At 38.6% G+C, this 23,839-nt stretch overlaps 4 protein-coding genes across 7 annotated transcripts in view; 3 read left to right on the top strand and 1 right to left on the bottom strand.

The window, feature by feature from the left end:
• The first annotated feature begins 2,785 nt into the window (after window positions 1-2,785).
• Window positions 2,786-5,672, top strand: LOC133665614 (adenylate cyclase type 10-like). The gene is made up of 13 exons (XM_062080729.1): window positions 2,786-2,869; window positions 2,945-3,221; window positions 3,309-3,446; window positions 3,512-3,723; window positions 3,836-3,989; window positions 4,080-4,162; window positions 4,237-4,373; window positions 4,465-4,664; window positions 4,756-4,862; window positions 4,923-5,047; window positions 5,141-5,273; window positions 5,341-5,484; window positions 5,646-5,672. The coding sequence occupies exons 1-13, from the start codon at window positions 2,786-2,788 to the stop codon at window positions 5,670-5,672; spliced, it is 1,821 nt and encodes a 606-aa protein (XP_061936713.1).
• On the top strand, window positions 3,290-10,783 carry LOC107999480 (adenylate cyclase type 10-like). 2 transcript variants are annotated; one of them, XM_062080180.1, is made up of 16 exons: window positions 3,290-4,162; window positions 4,237-4,373; window positions 4,465-4,664; window positions 4,756-5,047; window positions 5,141-5,484; window positions 5,573-5,779; window positions 5,853-6,127; window positions 6,210-6,490; window positions 6,583-6,942; window positions 7,010-7,230; window positions 7,323-7,473; window positions 9,157-9,357; window positions 9,444-9,629; window positions 9,724-9,965; window positions 10,080-10,345; window positions 10,653-10,783. In XM_062080180.1, exons 6-16 carry the CDS (start codon window positions 5,681-5,683, stop codon window positions 10,669-10,671), a joined length of 2,301 nt encoding a protein of 766 aa, XP_061936164.1. In that variant the 5' UTR covers window positions 3,290-4,162; window positions 4,237-4,373; window positions 4,465-4,664; window positions 4,756-5,047; window positions 5,141-5,484; window positions 5,573-5,680; the 3' UTR covers window positions 10,672-10,783. The 2 variants fall into 2 exon arrangements, with proteins under 2 accessions (XP_061936164.1, XP_061936165.1); XM_062080181.1 differs by lacking the exons at window positions 10,080-10,345; window positions 10,653-10,783 and having other exon boundaries at window positions 3,290-3,989; window positions 4,080-4,162; window positions 9,444-9,950.
• Window positions 10,013-12,217, top strand: LOC107999496 (uncharacterized). Its single transcript, XM_062080188.1, has 5 exons — window positions 10,013-10,833; window positions 10,905-10,989; window positions 11,058-11,154; window positions 11,216-11,497; window positions 11,572-12,217. The coding sequence occupies exons 1-5, from the start codon at window positions 10,473-10,475 to the stop codon at window positions 11,725-11,727; spliced, it is 981 nt and encodes a 326-aa protein (XP_061936172.1). The 5' UTR covers window positions 10,013-10,472; the 3' UTR covers window positions 11,728-12,217.
• The window catches only part of LOC107999512 (uncharacterized), a 38,892-nt gene continuing 26,863 nt past the window's right edge, over window positions 11,811-23,839 (bottom strand). For 2 of the 3 annotated variants that reach the window (XM_062080177.1, XM_017059403.3), the window contains exons 3-16: window positions 22,814-22,909; window positions 20,672-21,014; window positions 20,231-20,286; window positions 19,836-19,990; window positions 19,550-19,722; window positions 19,391-19,440; window positions 18,682-18,813; window positions 17,818-17,859; window positions 16,813-17,006; window positions 14,829-15,054; window positions 14,040-14,169; window positions 13,646-13,953; window positions 13,369-13,567; window positions 11,811-13,277 (exon numbers count right to left, since the gene is read on the bottom strand). In XM_062080177.1, the coding sequence (XP_061936161.1) occupies window positions 13,113-13,277; window positions 13,369-13,567; window positions 13,646-13,953; window positions 14,040-14,169; window positions 14,829-15,054; window positions 16,813-17,006; window positions 17,818-17,859; window positions 18,682-18,813; window positions 19,391-19,440; window positions 19,550-19,722; window positions 19,836-19,990; window positions 20,231-20,286; window positions 20,672-21,014; window positions 22,814-22,909 (2,269 nt within the window). In that variant the 3' untranslated portion in view covers window positions 11,811-13,112. Of the gene's footprint in view, window positions 13,278-13,368; window positions 13,568-13,645; window positions 13,954-14,039; window positions 14,170-14,828; window positions 15,055-15,914; window positions 16,141-16,812; window positions 17,007-17,817; window positions 17,860-18,681; window positions 18,814-19,390; window positions 19,441-19,549; window positions 19,723-19,835; window positions 19,991-20,230; window positions 20,287-20,671; window positions 21,015-22,813; window positions 22,910-23,839 lie in introns of all 3 variants that reach the window. The other variant, XM_017059404.3, reaches the window with a different exon arrangement.

Genomic DNA, 23,839 nt, shown 5'->3' with positions numbered 1-23,839 from the left:
TAAACTCATATATATATAAACACGATATTATATTATATATATTTTCGCAAAAACGAAGATAACTTTATCTCGGACATCGAATTTTTTAAAAAAAAGAAAAAGAAAAAAATTTGAAAAAATCGATGTCCGATCGATATAAGATTTGCTGGAATGAAAATTTTCACTCGTCTAACTGATCGAGAGCTGAATAATATGACGCACGAGAAAATTAAATATTTTTCCAATTTTTATAAAATTTTTTATATATATATCTATATATATATATATATATATACTCGTTATATTATCCAGCTCGAAAAGTTCCTAGAATTTTATTTTATTTTCGAGGATTCTTGTTCCAGCAAGTGATTCCTACCGATTCAATATCGAGAGATATAGATAGATGGATGAAGGTGTAGTAAAATGCTCAATCGCTCCGATTCCATATTAAAATGTCAATTAAAAAAAAGTTGATGTTAATACATCCGACCAAACGAGATTTTACAGATTATCGTGATGATCGATTATAATTACAATAATAAAAAAAAAAAGAAGAAATTCTTTGATTCTAGTCAATACATACCGAATGACTCCTTTCGGTAGTAACAATGTGCAATTTGACTAATTATCACGATAAACTGTATGCAATCTCAAACTTTAATGAAAGGAATATAATGCTTGATCTTTTGATACAATTCCTTTTTTTTCTTTTCTCTTCTTTTCTTTTTTTTTCTTTTTTTTTTTCTTCATTGATCGATATTGAAATTGAAATATTTTCGAAAGTTCGAACGAAACAAAAGTTCTTCGATTCAAATTATCGAAACTTCAAAATACGTTCTATATATATATATTTATAGAGGTCTTCTTCGAATTGACGAAATTAATAATCTTTTTTATGTTTTTTTTTCTCCCTTCCTTCTTCCGGAAATGTGTTTTACGTTTTCATTTTATGCATTTCGATGTCGATTTTTGTGTTTCTTCTTCCTGTTTTTTCTTTTTTTTTTTTTTTTTTTTTGGAGTTCAAAATTAACATTGACGAGAGGTGGCTAACGTTAAAGTGGACTGCGACATTTTCGTTTTTATGTTTTTTTTTCCTTTTTTTTTTTTTTATCCAATCGAAAATTTGGACGTTCAATTAAAATCAACTCGATTCCTTTTTCTTTTTTTCTTTTTACATTCTTATATTCAATGACGTTACGTTATTTCTTTTTAACAATGTTCTGTTTTAACGTTAACCACAACAACTCTTTATTCGATTTAACAATTTTGAGTTTTCAATTCTCCTTTTATCAACGAGAGAAGAGATCCGTGAAAAAGATATCCGATAAATTTCGAATCGATCGAAGGAAGATTCATTGGCTCGCATGCAAGAACATAGCGAATGGTTTTTCAAAAAAAAAAGAAAAAAAAAGAAAAAAACTGCAAAGGATTTATATAAATAATATATATATATATAAAATTCTGTATTTTTGCAAAAAAAAAAGAAAAAAATGAAAAATTCCACTCAATGTGATTTGTAATAGTCGATTCTTGAGAAGGATGAGGCGATAAAACGTGTGTCGATCTGAATTCGACAAATTGTTTCGATTTCGTCGCAAGGGGGTAGGAATTTTTTTTTTTTTCGAGGAAAGGGAGAAAGACTGGAGAGTATACGAGAGAACCTGAAGAATTCTGTCCTGAATTTGCAGATCATTCCTCCCAATCGATATCTCGAAATGTATGTACATTTTCATAGCGTAGGACATCGCCATGACATGCAGCGGTAACGATAAATATTTGCAACGATTCCCTAGATTTTATATTTTATTTTTAACGATGCAATTCGCAGACGGGAGAGGGCGATCAATTCCATCGTTATAAAAAAATAAAAATCTATCGAATCGTAACGTGTTATAATACCCGTTACCATTACTGCGTAATATCAATGACCTGGGTTAACTTCTTAATCGATTATTGGGACGGACGTATGTGATATATATATATATATATATATATATATATAGTAGGATAGGGCCAACAATTCTTGGTCCTCCTCCTCTTATGTTTATTTGATTCTTACATATGTAAAAAGAGATGTATGTCCATGATTAATATTGTAAACAATTTATGCGTACGCGTTACATCACGATGTAAAGGGGTTTGTGAATGTTGGGTTTGTTTGTTATTATATAGGGCTGGTTGATAATTGTTCCACAATACATTGCATTCAATGATTTCCACGCTCGCGTTTCTTTTATTCCCGGCCGTTCCTTCACTTCTTTCTTTTCTTTTCTTCTTTTTCTTCTTCTTATTCTTTAAATAAATATACTTTTCGAAAACCATCCGTTTCGAAGTAAGAAGATATACAGATAGATGAATAGATAGATAGATTTTATTATCTACGTTTTTGCCGTTTTTCGATCACGAACGAATTGCGATTTGACGAAATTACACGTACATATACTATTATTGATTTACGCGAGGTGAAATGATCAATAATCCCCCTTTACGGATGTGTAATACGCAAAATACAAAAATTTATTTCTGCAATATTTAGTTTTTTCATTTACTTTCCTATTTTCGTTTCCTGTCTCTTAAAAACCTGGGAGCCTTGATTTTACGCATAATTCTGCGCGCGTTTCGTTTAACTTTCATTTTTCATCATAGGCGAAGCGTTCCACGATATCGTATCGAAACAAATGCCAATCGAATCGTAGGAATTTTTTGTTCCGGATGTGGTCGAACAAATATTGAATTAAAATAATAATCTTATTGAAAATAATCTTGAACTTATTTACACTTATATTTGTTTTTAAAGAATAGAGCAATGCCGTACGAGGTGTTGAAAACTGTGTGGACCCCAGATCTGATCGGGCCGATATACAAGAAGGAGATCACCAATTTACGAGAGGTTAATCTTTTTCTTTCTTTTTCTCTTCTCTGGGAGAGAAGATAAAATCGGATTGATTCGAGAAAAAATAATTAGGTGTTGAACACTCATCGACACGACACGTGCACTCGAACAATGGCGACTTTCGTCCCCGACGAGTTGATATACGAGAGCGACTTAACTAAGAAAAGTTTCCGCAAATTCAAGGCTGTAATAATGGTGATCGATATGACCCAATTGTTCAGTTTCTACAAAAGGTTCACATACGCGCAGAATGGCGGTAGCTACGGTTTCTTCTCTCTGTTGAACGATTATATGAGCGCCATAGTGGAAGAAGTATATATTAACCACGGAGACGTGTTGAAATTTTCTCGTACATTTTCTAATTTTATATCGAGAAAACGAAATTATATTCGAAATTTTATATACACATATATAAAATAACACTTTTATCGAACAGATAACGATCTGCTAATCATGTGGAAAATAAGCAGGAACGAATTCATCGCAAGAATAATACGTCACGTGATCATGACCGCGGAAAGCATTCAGAAAACTATCGCCGCCTTGAAGAACGAAGTCACTCCAATCCCAAAATGTAACGAATCACGAAGGAGTAACGAGTAACGAATAAAGTTATTAATCGATCGATCGTGTCGACAGTGTCTATCATAATCTCGATGGGAACCGCTGTATTTTCGGTGATCGGTGACGACAGGAGTAGAAGTTTTGTAATTTGTGGCGGCTCGATCCAGGACATTAAGTATACGAGAAGAGTATGTTTACCAGGCGATATCGTGTTGTGCGAGAGCGCTTGGCAATATTGTGTCCCCAGTCATTACGAATACGTTCTTAAGGATGCGGACAACGTTAAGGTTGACGAATAATCATTTTACGAGTTTACAGAGAATTTTTAAATTGTTCGAGGAGGGGGAAAGAATAGAATTTAAATCCGATAATGGATGTATCGTTGTTGTCGCGGGATAGATCATTAAAGTGCTCGAGGCACCCGAGGAAATTCTGATGGCGAGAGACATGGGGATCGAGGAGGACATCATAGAACTGGCAAAGTCGCCGTCGCACGTGTCAATATTATCCGACGTGTCCGTGGAACAAGAGATCAGGGCTACGCATTTTCGAAGTAAGAGAGGATCGATTTGGCAGAGGAAAATGATATATAATATGCGTATGTAAATTAGAAGGAATTAACGACGATTCCCCGTTTCGTTAGCAAGAGTTTCCGTAGTGGACGCATTGCGAAGACGTATCGGAATGTACCTGAGAAGTTACATGGTGACAGCGGTATTAATGCAGGTAAGAGTGGCGTTAAGAAAAGCCTTTTATTATTTATAATTTTTCCTAAATTTTTCATGAAACTTGATTTCCAGATCGATAACGAGCAATCGTTGGCCTATTTGATAGAAATAAGGAACGTTACTGTTGTTTGCATCAGTATAATTCCTTTTGATTGTACCGTTTTCGAGTTGATCTCTTTGACAGACGAAATATACAAAACTATTCAAAAGTATCCTCGTTCGAATATATATATATGTATTGTTGAAATTGTTCTTAAAAATTGATAAAAGTTTGATCAAATTTTTAATATTCGATTGCAGTATAATTGAATCGTATTCCGGACTCATGTGCCTCGTCAATTTGTTCGAAAAGGATATATCTTTTATTATTATATTCGGACTTAGAAGTTTAAATAGTGAGAACAATAATATACTGAATGGAGTATTGTCCGCATGCCAAATATTAAAAGAAGTGAAACACATAATTGGTATTAAAGCGATTCTCATTGGCGTTTCGTGTGGTAATCTTTCAAATTTCGAATATTAAATTTTTAACCAACGGAATTCGAGTTAATCGAATCTTGAATTTTCTCGTCTTTTCTTCACATACAGGTTTAGCATTCTGTGGAATAATCGGTCATATCGTTAGAAGGCAATTCATGGTTTTCGGTCACTGCGTCGACATGGCTATCTCTTTGATGATGATTTCGTACGACAAGGTTCGTCTCACGAAATTTTTACGATAATTTATACGAGATTCTGAAAGATATTTATCCTAGATATATTGCGACTACAACATCGTTTTAAAAAGTACTTTGAAAAGGGAGAGATTTCGTCGCCATGGTATAAAGACATTAAGAAAAATCGGAAAATGTCAAATTTACGAGATCTTGGATGAGCCGTTGTAATGTTTCTAATTATTATTTTTACGTTTCTAATTATTTATACGACGAAAAGTTTAAATGCCATAATATCTTTAAATTTGCTTTCATTTTAGAAAAACGGAGGTGTTGTCGAGCTTGGAATATAAATATCCTCTTCTCGGTCGATTAAACGAAATAGAGTACTTTAAGGATCTTTTAGACGAAATAGGAATATCCGAACGGCGTTATTCCGGGTTGGTCATCGAGGTACTCGACGAGTGTACAAATTCGAACAGAAAAACGAGATCGAGTATCATACGAATTAATTATTCAGGGTATTGAAAGATCTGGTAAATCGAGGATCCTTGATGCTTACGTCACGATTGTCAAAAGCAGAGAAATAAAATTGGTTCAACTTCCTTTGCATCCATCTTTTGCAGAGAAATCTTACTCTGTGATATATCACATACTTCTTCAGGTAAACGGAGACAAAATTTCGTTTTTCTCTTTGACGATTCAAGATTGAAAAGTTCCTTTTTTTTCTTCTTCTTTCTTTTTCTATCTAGATCTTCAACGCTGAAAATTGTATTAGTATAAGCGATCGTGAAAAAGTTTTAATAAATTATTTGTCCGAAATAGTGGAACCTGAAAATTTATGTTACCTGAACTACATTATGAGGGTACAATTTCCAAAATCAAATACTTATTGCGAGGAAACTGATTGGCAACGTTACAAAAAGATGATCGATATATTTGAGAAGATATTAAACGAGGTTATAAATAGTTATATTCGTGTAAAGTGGTCTGTAAATTTTCCATTTCGATTCATTTATTCCTTTTTTTCAGATTATTGGTTACGTATGCATCCTTCTAGATGATGTGCACTATATGGATCCGTTTTCCTGGCAATTTTTATCTGCTATTTTGAGCAATAAACACATAGTTCTAGTCATGACGATGCTGGAACCCGTTTCGTGGGATACTTTAACCCAAATCGAAACCGGGATTAGCCAAGAGAAAAGGTTAAAGATCAAATCGTTGAATTCTTTAAACGCTGAATATTTGGCAGCATTTGCATGTCAATTTTTAAACGTTATTGCAATTCCTGAAACCCTGGAAAGGTGAAGAAATTTATATTAATTTTCTTCCAATCAAACACTATCGATACGAATATATCGGTATATCGATTACTTGACTGTTTAGAATCCTTAGCCAACATAGTAAAAATGGAATTGGTTGGTGCGAAGCGTTCTTAATGTCAATTTTGCAAGTGAAAGCGTTAGACATTATCTCGATATCTCCACAGGAAGTACAAAAATATAATCTCGTTTTCCCAGATCCATCGTTTTTATCAAAAATTCCCGTGTATTTAACGCCCGAAGAATTGGCACCACCGTTACAATGGATGCAAATGACCACATTGAACGTGTGCGTACCGTCAAAAAAGCCGAAAACTGTCATCGAAGCTAATCGAGACGTTATAGGTGACTTCAAGTATTCTTCTATCAATTTTACTTTCAAATCCTGCGAAATTATTGATTGTAAAATAAATTTAATGATCGACGATTCGTTTTAGGCTTGAGAATCGATATATATAACAGAATGAATTCGTACGAACAAGATTTTATCAAATGTGCCGCAGCATTGGGTGATATCTTTCATCGTAATATATTAAGTAACGTGATAAGTAATTCTACACCATTATACACATCGAAAGGAAAGTATCGGTTATTGAAAAAAAAGTTGATAATTATATTATGTATTACTGTGTATTCTTTTATTTTAGCCGTGGCAGAAATGATAAGGTTAAGAATCTTGGAGTGTGCTATGGTTCAAAGGAAATATTATATAAATATGACGACATATCACGCGTTTAAAAAGCGAAAAACTTTCAGCAACATGCATCATTTGGTGTTTTGCGATTGCATTCGGACCCGTTAGTTATCTCGAAACGTGGCATAATTTTTAATCGTTGTGAATTGTATTAATATTCTTTATTGCAGGCCCAATAATAAAAGAAACATTGCCGGTATATGCCGATTGCAGGGTGTTAGAATTTACGATATCTTCTTATCGCAAATTTTTTTACGATATTCTCTCTCTACAGGAGAAAAACGAATATCATACGAAAGCTATAAACATTCTTGAACAAAGTGCTAAAAAATGTAGCAGTTGTGGAAGAGGTCCATTTTTAATACCTTTGATAGAGAAAGAAGAGAAATTAGTTGAGTGTTTAAAATATATGTATATATAGTATATGATTTTTTTTTTCTAAATTATCGTAAAACAATAATAATCAAATTTTATTTTTTTAAGGAAGAAAATATGCATAGAGACTATATACACAAAATTTCGGAAAGATTTGAACGTAGACGAAGTATCTTTGTAACGAAGGATGAGATTCGTAAAGACAAACCGAACGCTCGTATAGCTTCTGTTGTACCGACGATATTTACCGAGGATAACAGTAAAGATAAAATTATATCAATCTTGAAATAAATTAGAAATCTCTACTTCAAGTATATTTAAGTACACGTATAGATGTATAGTGAAACCGAATTTTAATCCATGTAAATTTTGATACATGGCAATTTGTGTATTTTTACACAAATTTATTTATTTTATATATATATATATTTTTATATCATATATATATATATATATATATATATATATATATATATATATATATATATAATATTTTCATATTTTTATATTTTTTAATTTTTCTCTATTTTCAAAAAATTTCCCTTTTCCAGAGTTTTTCAAATTTTCAATGAGTTTCTCGTTTCAAAATATTTCCATTCAAATTCTTTCATAATACTTTTCAAGCACATATTTTTAAATATTATAAAATTATTACTACGTTTCTTCTTATTTTTCTGTCTTTACAAACTATCGTATATATTTATCACCCATAAATTATTAGAACTTGATAAGTAGAAAATTTTTGTATCGGTGGCGCCATCTCGTGTTTGGATTTCGGAAGCTTCGACTCGTTATTAGCAAAGCAGAATATGTAAGGAGGTATTCGTGACGTCACAGAGAAAGGATAGCAATATCGTGCAAGAAGGATAGAGAGCACCTCCATTTTGAAAACGCTAGATGAAAAATTTATAAATTACTCGTTTTTTACTAAAAATTTCTACATTTTTGAGCTTGCATTTTGAAGCTAGAATTTCAGACAAGTTTCTTGTTTAAATTTTAACAAGAAATTTATCGCAATTAATTATTTATTAACGATTATTGTTTAAAATATTTCAATCGCGAATCCCCATTTCTTAATCGAGTAATAAACAATCAATTTGTTCATTTAAACAATAGCAAAATTATGAATAAAATTTATACATGAAAATAGAGGAGAAAGTAATCTTTCAAACGTATATATTTATATTTAGAAATAAATTTTATAATAATGAGAAATTAGAGAAAAATGTACTGTGCGTTGATCGTGCTGAGCTACACGTGACGCGTTAACCATTAATAAATAATTAATTAAAATGAATTTCTTATTAAAATTTACATGATTTTGATAAGAAAAATTTGTACGAGGTCCCAGCTTTAAGCAGCAAGTTTAAAAGTATGGAAATTTTTAGTAAAAAACGAGAAATTTGTAAATTTTCTATATGGCGTTCTCAAAGGGGCGGGGCATACTCTCTGTCTTTTTTGCACGATATTGCTTTCCTTCTCTGTGACGTCACGAATACCTCCTCGCATATTCTGCTTTGCTAGTAACAAGTCGAAGCTTCCGGGATCCAAACGCGAGATGGCGCCACCGATACATAAATTTTAAAATTTGCCTTCTTTGTCTAACTTGAAATGAATAAAATGAAATGAATGAAAAATAAACGAGTAAAATAGTTTTCTACATATCGCATTAAATTTTATACGTATTTTTTTTTTTTTTTTTTTTTTTAATATATATATATCTTTTTACATAATTTGTATGTATATTTTTTCTTTATTTTATCGTGTATATACATATATATATATATATATATATGCACATATACAACACAGTTTAAAGAGATAAATATATCAAATTAAAAAACTTGTATATAATAAAATTCGGTAATAAATTATCAATATAGATATTTGTTCTGATGTTCTCTGATATAATTCGAGTTCTTTTTTTTTTTTTTCTTTTTAGTGGAAGAATTTCTTCCTCGGGAGACGAAGGAAGAATCATTGGTTATTCCTAAAAAAGTAGAAGTGAATTCTTTCGGTATAACGTACGATTCGTTGGAGGAAATAATGAAATCTTTCACCTTTATGGACAATCGTAGTTGCACATGCATGGAAATAATAAGTTATATTTTCTGGCAGATTAGTCAACACATTTATCAAATCAGTAACGTATATAAATTCAATTTTCTACGATATGATTTCTTTTTCCTTTCGACAATTACAACAGCATCAAAATATATTACTTTTCAGAGGATATTCAACCGGAAATGTTTATAAAGTTCACAATGGAATACAGCGCAGGTTTGATTCAAACTGGACAGAGCTTGCACGCGATTAAATTTCTCATGAATATAAACGAGGATATAAACGAGAAGAACAGGGAAAAGAATCAATTTGAAAATATATTTATCAAAGAGCAATGGTTAATTTTGATAGGTAAAAAGTCTACACGTATATATATATTCTCGGCATATAATAAACGAATTGATCACTTCAAGTTGAAATATCGTCGAACGTTGGTTGTTCAAAGGGGACGCTTACATCGAGTCTGGAAATTATTCCGAAGCGAAGAAATATTATACCGAGGCTGTGATATTGAAGACCGAGATCCCGCAAAATATGAGAACGATTTGTTATAATATTATAATAGAGAAATTACGATACACGATAAAAGGTATTTATAAGATTTTCTTTAAAAATGAAGAAATCCCACAAAATGACGAGAAGGTAGGAATAGCTATCGCTTTGCAACGATTCTCTATGATTTCAATGGTACGTATTCGCGTGTCGTGAAAAATAAGAAATTTTAATTTTTTTTCCCTTTCTTTTCTTCTTTTTCTTTTTCCTCTTTGTTCAAGTATATGACGTCGTTGGTTAAAATTATAGATACAGAATAACAAGAAAGCGGCGAATCTCGCTATTTTGCAAAGTATTCGCATGATATTTAAAAATTCAAGCACTTTCCTAGAAAAAGGAAATATATATTTATGCGCTGTAGACATTTTTCGCCAACTCAACGATATTGGGATGATAGAAGATATAGAAAAAATGATTTTACTGGTTATTAGAAATAAAACTGCGACGGCTGGTTGGATAAAATCCGAGGAAATTATTATTCTAGTGAAAATCTATAAAACGATGTACGATCATAGGTAATTGATTTGGAATATTTGAATTTTTCGTGGAGAAAAAAAGCTGGCAAGTTATTTATCTGTCGATGAAAGAATATTGCAGGCTAAATTCGATGAAGGTATAGAAGTTGGAACGATAATCTGTAAGATGTGTAATTATATAAACTTTAATGAAATAAAGTTCAACGTTCTACCGTCATTGATAAAAATTATGGTAAAGAAAAAAGAAAAGAAAACAAAAAAAAAAAAAAGAGAAAGACTCATCAAATACCTCCGCAACGTGGATTATTTTTTTTTTGCATGTTTAATCGCGAAACTTCAATTTCAGGTTTGGAAGAAACACATAAACGAAGCTGTCGACTTGTTATTCGAACTGTATTACACCTCTGGGGAGGATGTAGATTATTCCGCCACCACATGGTATTACGCTCTTTGCTTGGAATTTTTATTGGATGCCTCTATGAATTTAGAAAGTTACAGTAGCTGTAACAAATTTTACACCTTTATAAGTAAGACTCGTTTTTAACAAGGCTCCTTATTATCATCATCGAAATCTTCTCCATCTCTGCTTTTCCCAAAGATACCAAATTGAAAACTTGCGTATCGCGAGATCCAACGAGTCTGTTGCATCTGAACAACGCTTTACTTATCTGGCAATTAAGAATGTGAGTAACTCGAGAGATTTGATAATGTTATATCATCATTGATACGTTTAAATATAACGATACAACAGGAACGTACCGCTCAACAACGAACTTGTGAAAGATATAGAAGAATACGTGAAGGATGTCGTATCTTACAATTTCTCGGAAATTTATTGCTCGATCAAGGTATTCAAACCGTACACACCTGTTTAATAATTTTTATTTTTAATTTTAAACGATACCACAGGGCCTCGAGTCTTATTTGTTAATATTGTATCGGCGACTCGATATTCCGCAATCGTACGATCTTTTCGATCGAACGTATTACGCGAAAAAGATCATCAAGTTCCTCCACAACGTGAGCATCTATTTCCCGTTCGTCAAGCCGTTCACATATTTCCTGGAATCTTACATGAGACTTCTCCGTGGTCGAAAATCTACGTCGCAAGCTTGCATGGCGAAGGCGGAAAAATACGCCATCGCCCAAGGGAACAAAATGGTCATCGCGTGGATCGAACAGAACAAAAGGGTAACTAAGCGTGTGATAAGCAACAATAATTTTATCTCCGCGTGATATTCCCGATCGGTCGGTTTGTTCGGCAGACTTGGGAGGTGGATTTCTTCAACAACATGGCGGAGTATTGGGTGGAATTCGTGGCATCCTCGGAAGGCATTCTGTGGCAAGAGATCCATTTGCTCAAGCCAATAGCTTGGTCTACTATATTGTACCCGTATCCACATCCCAAGTACAATTATTGATCAACCAGATTCTTGTCCCGAGGAATCGCGAGGAAGGGGAAGAGGATAATGGTGAGAGAAAAATAGACACGGTAGGCAACGAGTTGTAGCGAAATATTTATTGATTGAAGAAGGCGTATTACGGTTTCAGGGTCTAAAAAAAAAAACGTATACACGACGATCCCCTCGTGTGTACATTGATACTTGGTTCAAAAGTGAACGCTCTCGTTCTTTCTCGGTTCGTTTCTCTCGTCCGCAAGGCGACCTCCGCGCGTAATGAACCTCCAGATCGATTTTAGGAAACCTCTCGCGACCAGTTTTTTTTATTTCTTTGCGTTTGTACATCCACGATATATACTTTATAATTAATTAATTAATTCGTCTATCGGCCGAGTACGCCAAGGATACAAGCTTCCAGTTGAACGAGATAAAGGATCGAGGCGAAGTTGAGACAAGTAAGATGAGAGAAAGTGAAAAAAAAAAAAGAAAAGAAGAAAGAAAAGAAAAGAAGCGCGCGGGAAAAAGATAATCGCGAATTTGGTTCGATTTGAGCACAATAACATCGACCAATTTCTCGAGTTGTACGAGTTTCTAGCGCAATCCTATATCTCGCATCACGTTCATAGAAATAGAGAAAAAAAGAAAAAAACGAAGAAGTATCATTGTCAACGTATACAAATACAGTTAATTGATCTGTTGCGTTAATGCGATACATGCATTTTTCTTGATTGGAAAAAAAAAATCTTTACAAAATACTCCATTCGACGTTTTATTCACTATTCGCCGGATAACAAAAAATAAGAAAGAAAAACTGAAGAAATCGATCGAAATAAATTTTAATCGATTTACACCATATCGATACACAACGAAGTTTGTTGAAAATACGCTTCCGGCGTATATTAATATAATATACGACAAGCACACGTTGCACACAATTTTCTTTTTTGTTTATCAGAACGCAGAGAGTTCGGTGTTCGTCGCATGTTCGTGTTTCGAAAGAAAAGAAAAGAAAAGAAAAAACGGATACGATCGCATTTGTTCCTACTGTGCATGCGCGTAAGCAAGTTTATTTAGGTTATATTAGGTTCCATCGCGTGGCGCTCTCGTTCCTTCGCGATTTCTTTCCTACGGAAAAGAAGGGGAACAGTGTTGGCTGGGCGTGATTGGTCCTTCCTTCCTTCCTTCCTTCCTTTTCTTCCTTTCTTTCGATTTCGTTGGCGTACTCGAGCTGGATATACGTTTCGTTCGGCTGAAGTGAAGAGAGAAATAAGGGGCGGGATTTGAATCGAATCGCTGTGAAAAATATCACGATCTCCTCCTCAGTTGGCGCTGCTACGCTTCACTCCGGCTGGGTGGGCCTCGATCGCACGGAACACCGATCCCTCTTTCCTCTCCCCCCTCCCCCCTCATTCGTGCGCATCGACGTCGTTGTCGATGCGACTGCTTCGTATCCCGGTCTTGCCCGTCCACGGATAGATGTCCGGACACGTTTGACAAGTCTTCATGTACCTCACCCCGCTCTTGTGCCATAGATTGCACACCTTCGGGTTGTTGCACTTCTTCGGCCGATCCTATCGATCGAAAATTCCAAGATAAATCGAACGAATCTTCTCTATTTCTCATGGAATAACGGAAGAGAAATATACATGTGTATCGACTTACCGGATAGTTGCATCCAAACGGTTCAAACGTGTGCAACAGGGGCAACGGCGTGGGATTCCTCACCCATTGGATCGCCTGCCAATTAGTCACGATCCACACATCGTCCATCGCTACTATCGTATCCAGGAACGAAATGAAACCCTCTTTGTGATGGGGCTGGGTGAACCATGCCGCGTGATAGAACAATCCGAACGGCGCTCTGAAAAATTTATCGTCCCTCCTTATCGTGCTCCACCTTCTTCTCCACCGAAATAATAATAAAGATCGGACGACTCACCTGTTGGTCGTGTAATGTCTCTCGAAATTCTTGATCAGCATCTTGTAAACACCATCGGCGGTAGGCGGGTTGCTGCACGCGTCTCCCATCGAGCACCTACCCCCGTTCAGATCCTGCCACATCACCATAGGAACTTCCCACAGGCCTGGATAAGACCTGGTGGGGCACGGAGGTATCATGCAGTCGTGGAACAGCTTGTAGTCCAAGGTGTAGGGCCAGCTGGGCGGTCGGTTCTCGTAAATCGGCATGGACGAGTCGTACGTGAAGTTCGTGTCCCACAACATCTTGAACATGTTGTTCCCCCCGACCTGTTTTTTTTTTTACATTCCAGTTTTACATTTTCTCCCAAAATTAATCGATCTTGATACGAAACGATTACAAGACGGATTATTACCGACAAGAATGGGGCCCTCATTCCTCTCACGTCCTCCAGCTTCACGCCTCCATAAGCGGAGAGAATTTCACGTTGCCCCGCAACCTCTCGAGCCCACTTTCGCTGAGAGAACTGCTCGCCGAAACTGTGCCTGTTTTCGGGGAGGGGGAGGGGATTTATCGAGGTCCGTCGATGATTCGATATTGGAAAAATTGGGACACGCGATCGCGGGCCGGGAATCCAAGAAATTCGATCGATCGACCGGTCCACCAAGTTTCTTCTTTCGAGATGGTGGAAAAATAATTTCGAAGAGAGAGAGAGAGAAAAAGAGGGAATACGAAACTAACCAACGTTATCATTCTCTTCGGCGTTTGTTTGTTTGTTTGTTGGTTGGTTGGGAAACCGGTTCTCGATCCGTTTTCCTGCATTCTAACCCGCGTCTAAGGCGCGAAAGCGACAAATTCTTCCCGAATTAAGCGTGGCAAGTTGATATCTCGACTAATCAAGCTGTTATTAGTTTCGTCTAATCGATAAGATGCAGAGCGACGTGAAAACGACGAAATTGGAACTGAGAAGCTGCTCAATGACGATGATTGAATGATGCTTCCTTTAAACTCGATCGATCGAGTATCCTTCGAGTATATATACATAAAATATCTTTTCTCGCATCGATAGACAAATCCGTGAAACAATTAAGAAAGAGAAAAAGCTTTACTTTAGGTAGAGGAATGGCGAAACGTCGAGTGGAAAATTTGTTCCTTTCTTTCTTTCTTTCCCCCTCCCCCTGACAGATAGGACAGGTGTACTTACGAGACCGTGTGGGAGGCAATCTCGTGACCGGCCGCGTAGAGATTTTGAACTTGGCTGTAGTCGGTCCACTCGTGAGAGACGTAGAACGTGGCCGAGATGGGGCAACCGTTCGGGTTTTTCCTCCCTTTCTCGAACAGATCGGCGTACAATCCCTTGTTCAGATCGTTCACGGAATCGTCGAACGTCAGGAGAACGATTTGCGGTATCTCCTCCGGAAGGTAGTCACCTATTTTTTTTTTCGAGGATTCGAGGAAGCGGGAGCGGAGGGAGACGAGAGGGAGCGTGTACATCGTGCGTGTATATCGATGACATTTGTCCGTAGTTTCCACATTCGAAGGATAATCGTGTCGTGTATCGATCGTGCCGGTTATTTAAAGTGTGATGGGAATGCGAGGAATGATCGAGTGTGATGCGAGCAGAAAGAAGAAAAGAGAGAGAAGAAAGAAAAGTTAGTATGCGTCATTAGTGAAGGGCGCACAGGTGGTGAAACCGTGTCATTCGTTCATCTACACCCGTTTCACCACCCGTCGCGTCGCCATTTATCGTTTCATCGCGATCCTCCACGATCCTCTAATTGCCCGGCTCGAGCGTAACGAGTTGGGATCCAAGTGGGAAGCCGGCCAATTTGTTCCGGGGAGACGCGCCACCTTGACTCGACTTGAGGAGGGACGTAACTTCGAATGAAACGAAACGAAACGACTTCGTTTCCGAATCACGGGTTCGCCAATCTTGCTTATCGGTTCGTTTCATTCTTTGGAAGAAATTCCACGGCCCAGTTTCTCCCATCCCGCTTGGCTCGGGATTGAGATTAGAGGATCGTGGATGGACGAAAAAAAGCGGTTTTCCCCCATAACGATCGGGACCGAGATAGAACGATTTCTAGATCGAGGAGATGGCGATGAACGTTCGATGAGCGATACGAATTCGAAGCTAATGGCAATGAGACTTGATTGATCTCTCGATAATAATTATTTCGAATTATTATTATTATTATTAGAGCGATGGAGAAGCGATGTTTTCGAACTACTATTTTTGTTTTCTCTTTTGTTTTTTATCTTTTCTGCGCATCCCGTTTGCACAACTTACGAGATGGTGTGCGATGCCATTTCGTGGCCGTCCACGTAAAGGTTTTGCACCTGGCTATAATCGGTCCACTCGTGCGAAACGTAGAACGTGGCCGTGATCGGGCAACCGTTCGGATTTTTACGTCCGTTTTCGAATAGATCGGTGTACAATGGTTTGTTCAGGTCGTTCACGGCGTCGTCGAACGTCAGAAGAACGATCTGCGGCGTCTGTTCGACCGGGATTCCACCTGAGTGGAAATTACACGACATTATACACGTGTCGACGGTTCGTCGAGACTTCGTTGAATCGATTCGCTTTTGAAATTCCTAGCCTAGCCTACGGGAATCGATCATTTTAATTCCTCTGGAAAAAAGAATGGCCGATCCTTTCTTCGTACATTCACGTTGTATCCTTCATTCGAATAATCTCTGGACCTCCGCGTAGCGAAGAAAGGATTTTATTTGTCTGACTGTTCCTCATCCCAGGCCTACCATCGTTCCATCCGAACACGCTTTGATCAAATAAATACGTACATTTGGTATATACGCTCGATGCATCGAAAATAGGATCGATCGATCCCCGGATTCGCGTCACGCGGCGAGCTTTCGATTTCGAGGATCGAGAGCGGCGCACGCGCGAAATTACGAGGCGGATCTGTTTCACTTTCGAGCGGTATTATGTGTAACGTTAGAATAACGGAGAAAGTCAGCCGTGGTGGCTGCTAAACCGATCGGCTGAACGTTAACATTCGCGGCGCGCGGACGCTTGCGTCACACAACGTAGTCGAGTATCGTTTTCGAGTACACCTCGATCCGTCTTTTCCGCGTTCAACGCACGCGCGTGTTGCCCGCCCTCCTCCTCCTCCTCCTCCGCCCTCCCCCTCGGATCGAAACGGAATCGATAACGGATCCAGGCTTACCTGGAATGTCGCCACCGCCGCAGCTGCAATCAGGAAGAAGACAAACGTCCTTGCGACACTTGGCCGCCGGTTTGTCGACCTGCGGGGTCGGGTAAATCGGCGCCGGCCTCGATGGAGGATACCTGTAGATGTCGACGAACTCTTGCGCTTTCGACACGATCTCGGTCGACGGTTTCAAGGTTGGCCGCGATCGTCTGAAATATCCAATTTCATTTCGATTTCACGGAAATTCGAGAAAGGGAGCAAGGGGGCGTTTTCCGGTTGTTCGAAGAAACTACCGATCACCTTTGCTTCCATCGTTGACGATTTCGTCATTTCACCGTGATGCCTTTGTCCGTAAATCACGATTCGCAATTCATTCATCGAAACTTGATTTATTTCCCCCCTTCCTTCCTCCTTTTCTTGCCGAAGAAGATTCTTTCTTCTTCTTCTTCTCTCTTAATTCATTACGATATTATCGCGTGGCAATTTTAATAGCGCCGGCTGTTATTAACTTATTAACTTACGCGCAATTTAACTTTCTAGTTACATTAATTCGATGCAACCACCTCGTTCGTTCACCTTCGAAACGCGAGATGCGCGACATTGCATCCCCGAAGTTCTTTTTTTTTCTTTTTACGAGCTAGCTGATTTTGCCGTTGATTCCTCTCTGTCTCATGATTATTGCCCTTCAACGACGCTGGCGTTTCACGGACAATTGGTCGATTAATTTTTAAAATTACGCGACTATGTCTATATATATCGTAAACAGACAACGGCTTCACTTTCTAACTATCCTTTTTCACGACGTTACGTACTAGCGCAATTGTACGATAACATATGAAAAAAGAAAGAAGAAAAACAGAAAAAGCGCTTCAATAAGCGACAACGCGTTTGATAAATATCGTGAGAGTTCAATTGCAGATACATACAGATTAACGTTAATTTCTCGAAAAACCGGGAAACGAAGGAAAAATGATTGAAATGATCGAAAATCAATTCTCGATTGAGAAATTTCCAACTTACGGTGGTGCCGTGCCACGATGGATCTGCTGCGGGCGACCTCGGCTGAAAGCAAAAAGGAAAAAAAAAAAACAAGAAAGGATTGAATACAACGTAGAAGATAGAAATCGAGGAGGAGCCTCTCGAGAGAGGCTGTGGAAAAAGAGATTGAAAAATGGACGATGTTTCCGGCGGTGCACAAAAGGAAAATGTTCCGACTGCCGGGAGAGAAAGCGAGCGTTTCGTTTAACGGAATATACAGGCGAAATCGGGTCTTGGTCGATGGAGACGTTACAAGGCCATTTCCTCCGCTCCTCTTTACGGAAATCGAAAAAAATCAAGTGTACGAACAGAATAAAGATCGAAGATGCTAATCGAAATGATAATCGTAATCTAACATTGTATAGAATTTATATTATACTTTATAACACGCATACACGTGTGCACATATATTTTGTAACGAAAAAAAATCTTGAGCCTAATTGGACTCGTCGTTCCCACGAGAAACTAACGCGAGTAATATTATATTCGTATTCGATCTCGTGTACGATCCATCTAAACCACCACTTTCACGAGCAGTTGCGCGCGAGTGCATAATAAAAGTGAACGCGTACTTACGTATTGCTCTCGAACGAGGGAATTTTTATCTTTTCGCGTCGATACTATTTTCGATCGGAAAAAAGAGCCCTACGTTATCCACCGAGAATAGACACGTGTACAATTCGTGTTTCGATATATACGCGGATCGAAGAAAGCGTGAAACAAGATTTGTTCGCGTTTGGGAATAATATCGATCGGTGATCCTTTCAAGTCCGGTCGCTTTTGGTTGCATAATTAGGGGGGGGGGCAAAAAGTGGGCAACGGCGATTGGGTATGTGGATACTGTACCTGGGTGCGTTGACCGTGTAAGGCCTGTTGGTGGTGGTCGGAAGCTGCGTGGTCGTGGTCAACGGGATGAACGTGTCTACGATGGCGTTTGGAGTAGTCACGTGGACAACTGGATGGCTGATCACGTTCGGCCTGCATACACGCGACACGTTTAATTGATTGCAATCTTTTTTTTTTTCTTTTTTTTTTGTATACGTCGTAATGAATAGTACAAAGTATCTTATTCTCGCGTTTCTTCTTTTCTTTCTTTCTTCGTCATTTAGAAAGGAAATTTAAAGTAAAATATTCAGAAAAAAAATGTATGCGTTAAAGGGAAAAGGTATTTAGAAATAAACAGGTCACCGAGACCAGCTGGACGAGTATCTGGCAAACGGCGCGTTTACCTGTATCCGTGACTATTTTTAATGATTGGATAGATAATCCAACCTGTGTTTACGTAAGCACGATTTTCGCTCGATTTTTCCCGGAATATCAGTCAATGGATGGATGGGTAAATAAATTAACATAAGAAACGCGTGGATATCATCTTTCTTTTCTAAGACGAGCGTAATTGCAACAAGAATAGCGATGACATCTCGACGAAAGCTCGTGGCTAGGAGACAAATGATCGCTACGATAATTTTCTCGAGTATTGTAGGAATATCGTTGCGAGCAACCTCGAAGGGATCTCTCCGTTGGAATTTTCGATTAACGAGAGGAATTTTCTCACCTGAACGACTGGCCTTCGGTAATGCGGAACTTGTTCTTGTTGAGCTGAGCCTGGGACCGCGGTTCGAGAAAACAGAAAACAGAAAAACAACAGTTTTGATTCGCGATATGCGCTCCAGTTCCCCTTTCTAAAACTGCGGCAAAACACTTTCCATCCTACCTGATTCTCGTAGATATCGTAGTCCTGCACCGTGACGTCCTGGTTCAGATTGTACTTGTCCGCCTCGTTCACAGCCACCTTTTTCGGCTTTTGATACTGCTTCGCGCTCACCTCGCTGATCTTGACGCTCGGTTGAACGGGCACCGATTGATTCACCGTGTATTGGTTGTAATCTGATCGAAAGGGCATCCATCCATCGATTATTCAACGAGATCATTACCTTTTTCCAAGAGGTATCTTTAACAGGATTTTGCTTAAGTACAACAAAGAGGCACGATTACTTTACCATCGTCCTTATAAATGGACACGTCGTCGTCGTAAATTGTGTAGTACGGATAACTCTGGTCCGGGTCGTTGTAGTACGATTTAGAGATGACCGGTGCGGCCGTGGATGCCAGGATCTTGGCCACCCTTGGAGACTCGGAGGATGGTACTTGTGTCCTTTTAAACGAATATAATTATCAATAGAGAGAGAGGTAACTGGAGCTATTTCGTGAGATAACGTTGGAGAGAAAAAGAAAGAGAAGAAAGGTAAAAAGATGGACGGTTACGTAAAGGCGGGGCAGCCACCAAGAGAATTAAAGGAGCCCATGGCGAAAGAGAAATCGAGTAAAAAGGTCGTGGCGCGCGCGCGGCGGGGCAGGGCTGGTGCGGTCCGATTTCAAACACGATGTTACGTACCTGTAATGGGCTTCCGTTTGGGCACGCGTGCTCACCAGGCTCTCCTTCTCCCTTTCCTGCGGGGAAACGGTTAATCGAGAGATTAATTTCTCGTCTTTCGTTCGTGCTCTCTATCTATCTATTTATATGTATATATATATCCTTTCATCGAAGAATTCTCGCGAAAATTTGTCGTCCACGCAACGTGGAGAAGATTGGGAACCGAAAATAACGCGGAGAAATTGGTAAAATGCTGAGAGAGTTGTCCGCGTTCTCGTTTTTACGCTGGGATACGACTTTCCTGTTTGGCCAATTGGCGGCCAATTGGCCTGGCAATTTATCTCGTCAAACGTGAATGAATACTTTTATTTCATTATCCTCCGAACGACTCGACTCGATTTATTAATTCTTCTTAGAAGTTTTAAGTCTGGGGCAAGGGAGAGATCGAAGAAAAGCGCTCACCGAGATCACGTTCCTTCTCAAACCATCCCTATCCCTCTGAACCTGGCCGATCGTCGAGGGTTGCCCCCTGTAGACTCGTTGCTGCCTGTCGCTCTCCACCTCCGAGGCCGGCTCGTACTCGTCCTCGTGATAGTTGGTCCTCGCCTGTTGCCTCTGACGGATCTGCTTTTCGGTGATCTGCGCCACGGGGGACGGGGTGGTCGTTGCAGAGATCGATTGCCTCTGAATCGTGCGCTGCTGAGCCTGTATCTGATGCTCGCGCCTCTGTTGTTGTTGCTGCTGCGGCTCCCTGATCTGTTGCTGGGCCCGTTGCTGCTCCTGAAGGGTCTCGATCTTCGCCGATCTACGCGGTTTCAGAACAATTGCGACAGGGTTAATTATCGGGCCGCTGATTCATCCCTGATTTTTCTCCGTCACTGGGATTTCGCAAAGTTCACGGGTCGAACAAATCGAAGAATCGAGGAATCGTTTCGAATTAAACTATTAAATTTCATTAACCCCTTCTCCCTTTCTAATCTTGCTAATCTCCCTTTGATCGACGAGGAAAATTATAGTAAGAAAATTACATTTCGAAAGAATGGAAAGGTTAAACGACTCGTTTTATAGACTTGGAGATTTTCCTTTTTTTCTTGAGAGATCGTCGGACCATTAGGGAGATTTCCTTCTCTAAAGAGTTTTCTTCTTTAAGTGTACTTATAAAAAAAATCATAAATTATATCCTTTATAAAAAAAAAGAAAAAAGAAAGAGGAAAGGGGACGGATGGTGATAAATAAAATTACCTATTGTTAGTCCGTGGGAAACGAAATGGCGGATCTCGGTTTGTTCCATATTTCTAACGTTAACGTGTTGATTCTTTCAATTATTATATTTTATCGATACTTTACCAATTTTTGAAATCATAATCACTAGGCATTAATTCGTAGCTATTATATCCGATTATTATTACGTTTCGAACAATAAACGATCGAAGTAACTTTATTCAACTCTTAAATTTTTCACTCTCGAAATCCATTTTCTTCGTCCAATTACGAAAACGCATCTGACGAACGTATCGATGCTTGAATTTTTCTTCTTTTCATAAGACGAGGGGCGATATTTTCGAGCGGATCAAATATATCGATTATTGCGCGTTTTGCGAAAACGAAACAGCTATCGGCAGGAATGGGAAGGACGTCGATCAAAGCCACGAAGGAAAAGAACGGGCAATTGTGAAATCGCTTCTTTCTTCCCGATTACTCGCGCACGATACATTAATGAGCGAGCAACCTCGTTGCCTAACTTTTCCTTAGACACAAGGGAAGTGGTGTATACACGGTTATGTATACACGGCCCGCGAGAAACATCGGGGAGAGTGGGAGGCTGGATTCATTGTAGCTCCACGCGGTTATACAACTATAATTCCCGCTTAATCCTTTCGGCAACGAGTTCCACTTCTCTGGATGGATGGAGAGTTCTCATTCGTCTCGCCTCTTTCGATCCAGCCTTTTCGCTTTTCTTTTTTAGAAGAAAGGCGAAGTGAGAAGAAGTAAATATGGAATTGATCGAAAAAAAAAGTTTCGTGTGTGGCAATCGGAGAGGTGAAGGTGAGCGTTCGTTACAGGATTTTAACGGTAAGAACAAAGAGAGAGAGAAAGAGAGGGAGAGAAAGATAGGGGAGATCGAAGTTTATTGTTCCACTCTTGACGTCACTATCTCTATTTTCTCAACCGTGCTGTTATTCTCGCGTGCTGCAAGATCGTTGATCGTTGATTCGTGCAATGGTTTCGATAAGTGGAGAGAGAGAAAAAAAAAAAAAAAAGGAAAAGAAAATAAGACCTTTCTCGCACTTTTCTTTCTTTCTTTCTTACCACGCTCAACTTTTTCTCTCGTGGAGCGCGGGTGAAGTTCGACGGCTAGTTGCGAAACGACGATTCGATCGTGTTTGCGAATTGTGCAATCGACGGACATCCGGCGATACAGATCGAATGGAGAAGGACTTTTCTGCCTCTCGCTTAAATCGATTGGGTGCTATTGGCTAATCGTTCACGGAGGAGGGGAAATTAGAATTACTTCTCTGGAAGGATGGATCGAAAGAATAAAGCTGATAGGCAAATGTTCGAATTATCGAAATAATTTTATTAAATTTTAGCAAGAAAACTCACCTTTCCAACAGCGGATCTTCCTCGGCTTCCTTAATGGGAGATCCGCCTTCGGGACAGCCTACGTTACGTGGCCAATCGCATGTCTGCAACTCGTGGCTGTGAAAAAAAGAAGGCGACGCATTTTCCTTGGAAAATTATCAATCGTTTCGATTATGGGGATTACGATAATAATAATTTCCCTAGCCCGCTCGACTGAATGCGCGGGCACATATTCTTTCGGAAAGTATGAAAAAGATTCGCAGAATCCCGTCTACAAAATAAGTTTACGAGAATCCTTAATTGGACACGTATTACCATCGCTTGTCTTAGGGCAGGTAGGCCGGTTTTATAGCGAACTCGTTCGTATACGAGCTTTGGGAGAGGTGTGGCAAACGACCTTTCTTTTTTTTTCTTTTTTTCCACGATTATACGAACGACCCCCTTTTACCCGTTCAATCGAAAGTGGAATCGATTTGGAACTTGGAAAGAAAATTTTGTCCCTCCCACTGATATCGATCGACAACGTTATAATCCGTGTAGAGAATTAAAGAATCGTGTAACTGAGCTCGATGGAGGAAAGTTCATCCGTGAGAATCTCGCGTCTCTTATATCCTGTATACCACCGTAAATTATCGCGTGGTGTTTTTATCAAGGAACTATTTTGCAAAAGGATCGTTTCATTACACAAAATAGATATTATTTCATTTTTTAAATTCCCTCTTTCAATCGAAAGTAATGGGGATCGTGGTTCCATTCATTAAAAAGGAAATTTTCCATTGATCCATTTCAAATGCAAATTCTAATTGAAGATGTGTTACAACGGCTGATTAAAAGATCGTGTAACACAGATAGAGCAAGATTCGTGTCTCTTGTACCATCGTTAATTATCGTTTTCCAACGCGTGGTGTTTTTATCGGGACGAACTCTAGTCTCTTCATCTTTTGCGAACGAATCGTTTCATTACACGAAATTACTGTGAGACAACGCAGTATCTCATTTTTTTAAATTCCTCCAGGGATATCGGCTTGTTCGATTACATCGTCGATG

The sequence above is a fragment of the Apis cerana genome, linkage group LG10 (assembly GCF_029169275.1).
Source record: "Apis cerana isolate GH-2021 linkage group LG10, AcerK_1.0, whole genome shotgun sequence".
NCBI lineage: Eukaryota > Metazoa > Arthropoda > Insecta > Hymenoptera > Apidae > Apis > Apis cerana.
The sequence above is the reverse complement of the archived record's forward strand: the minus strand, read 5'-3'. Positions and strand labels throughout refer to the sequence as shown.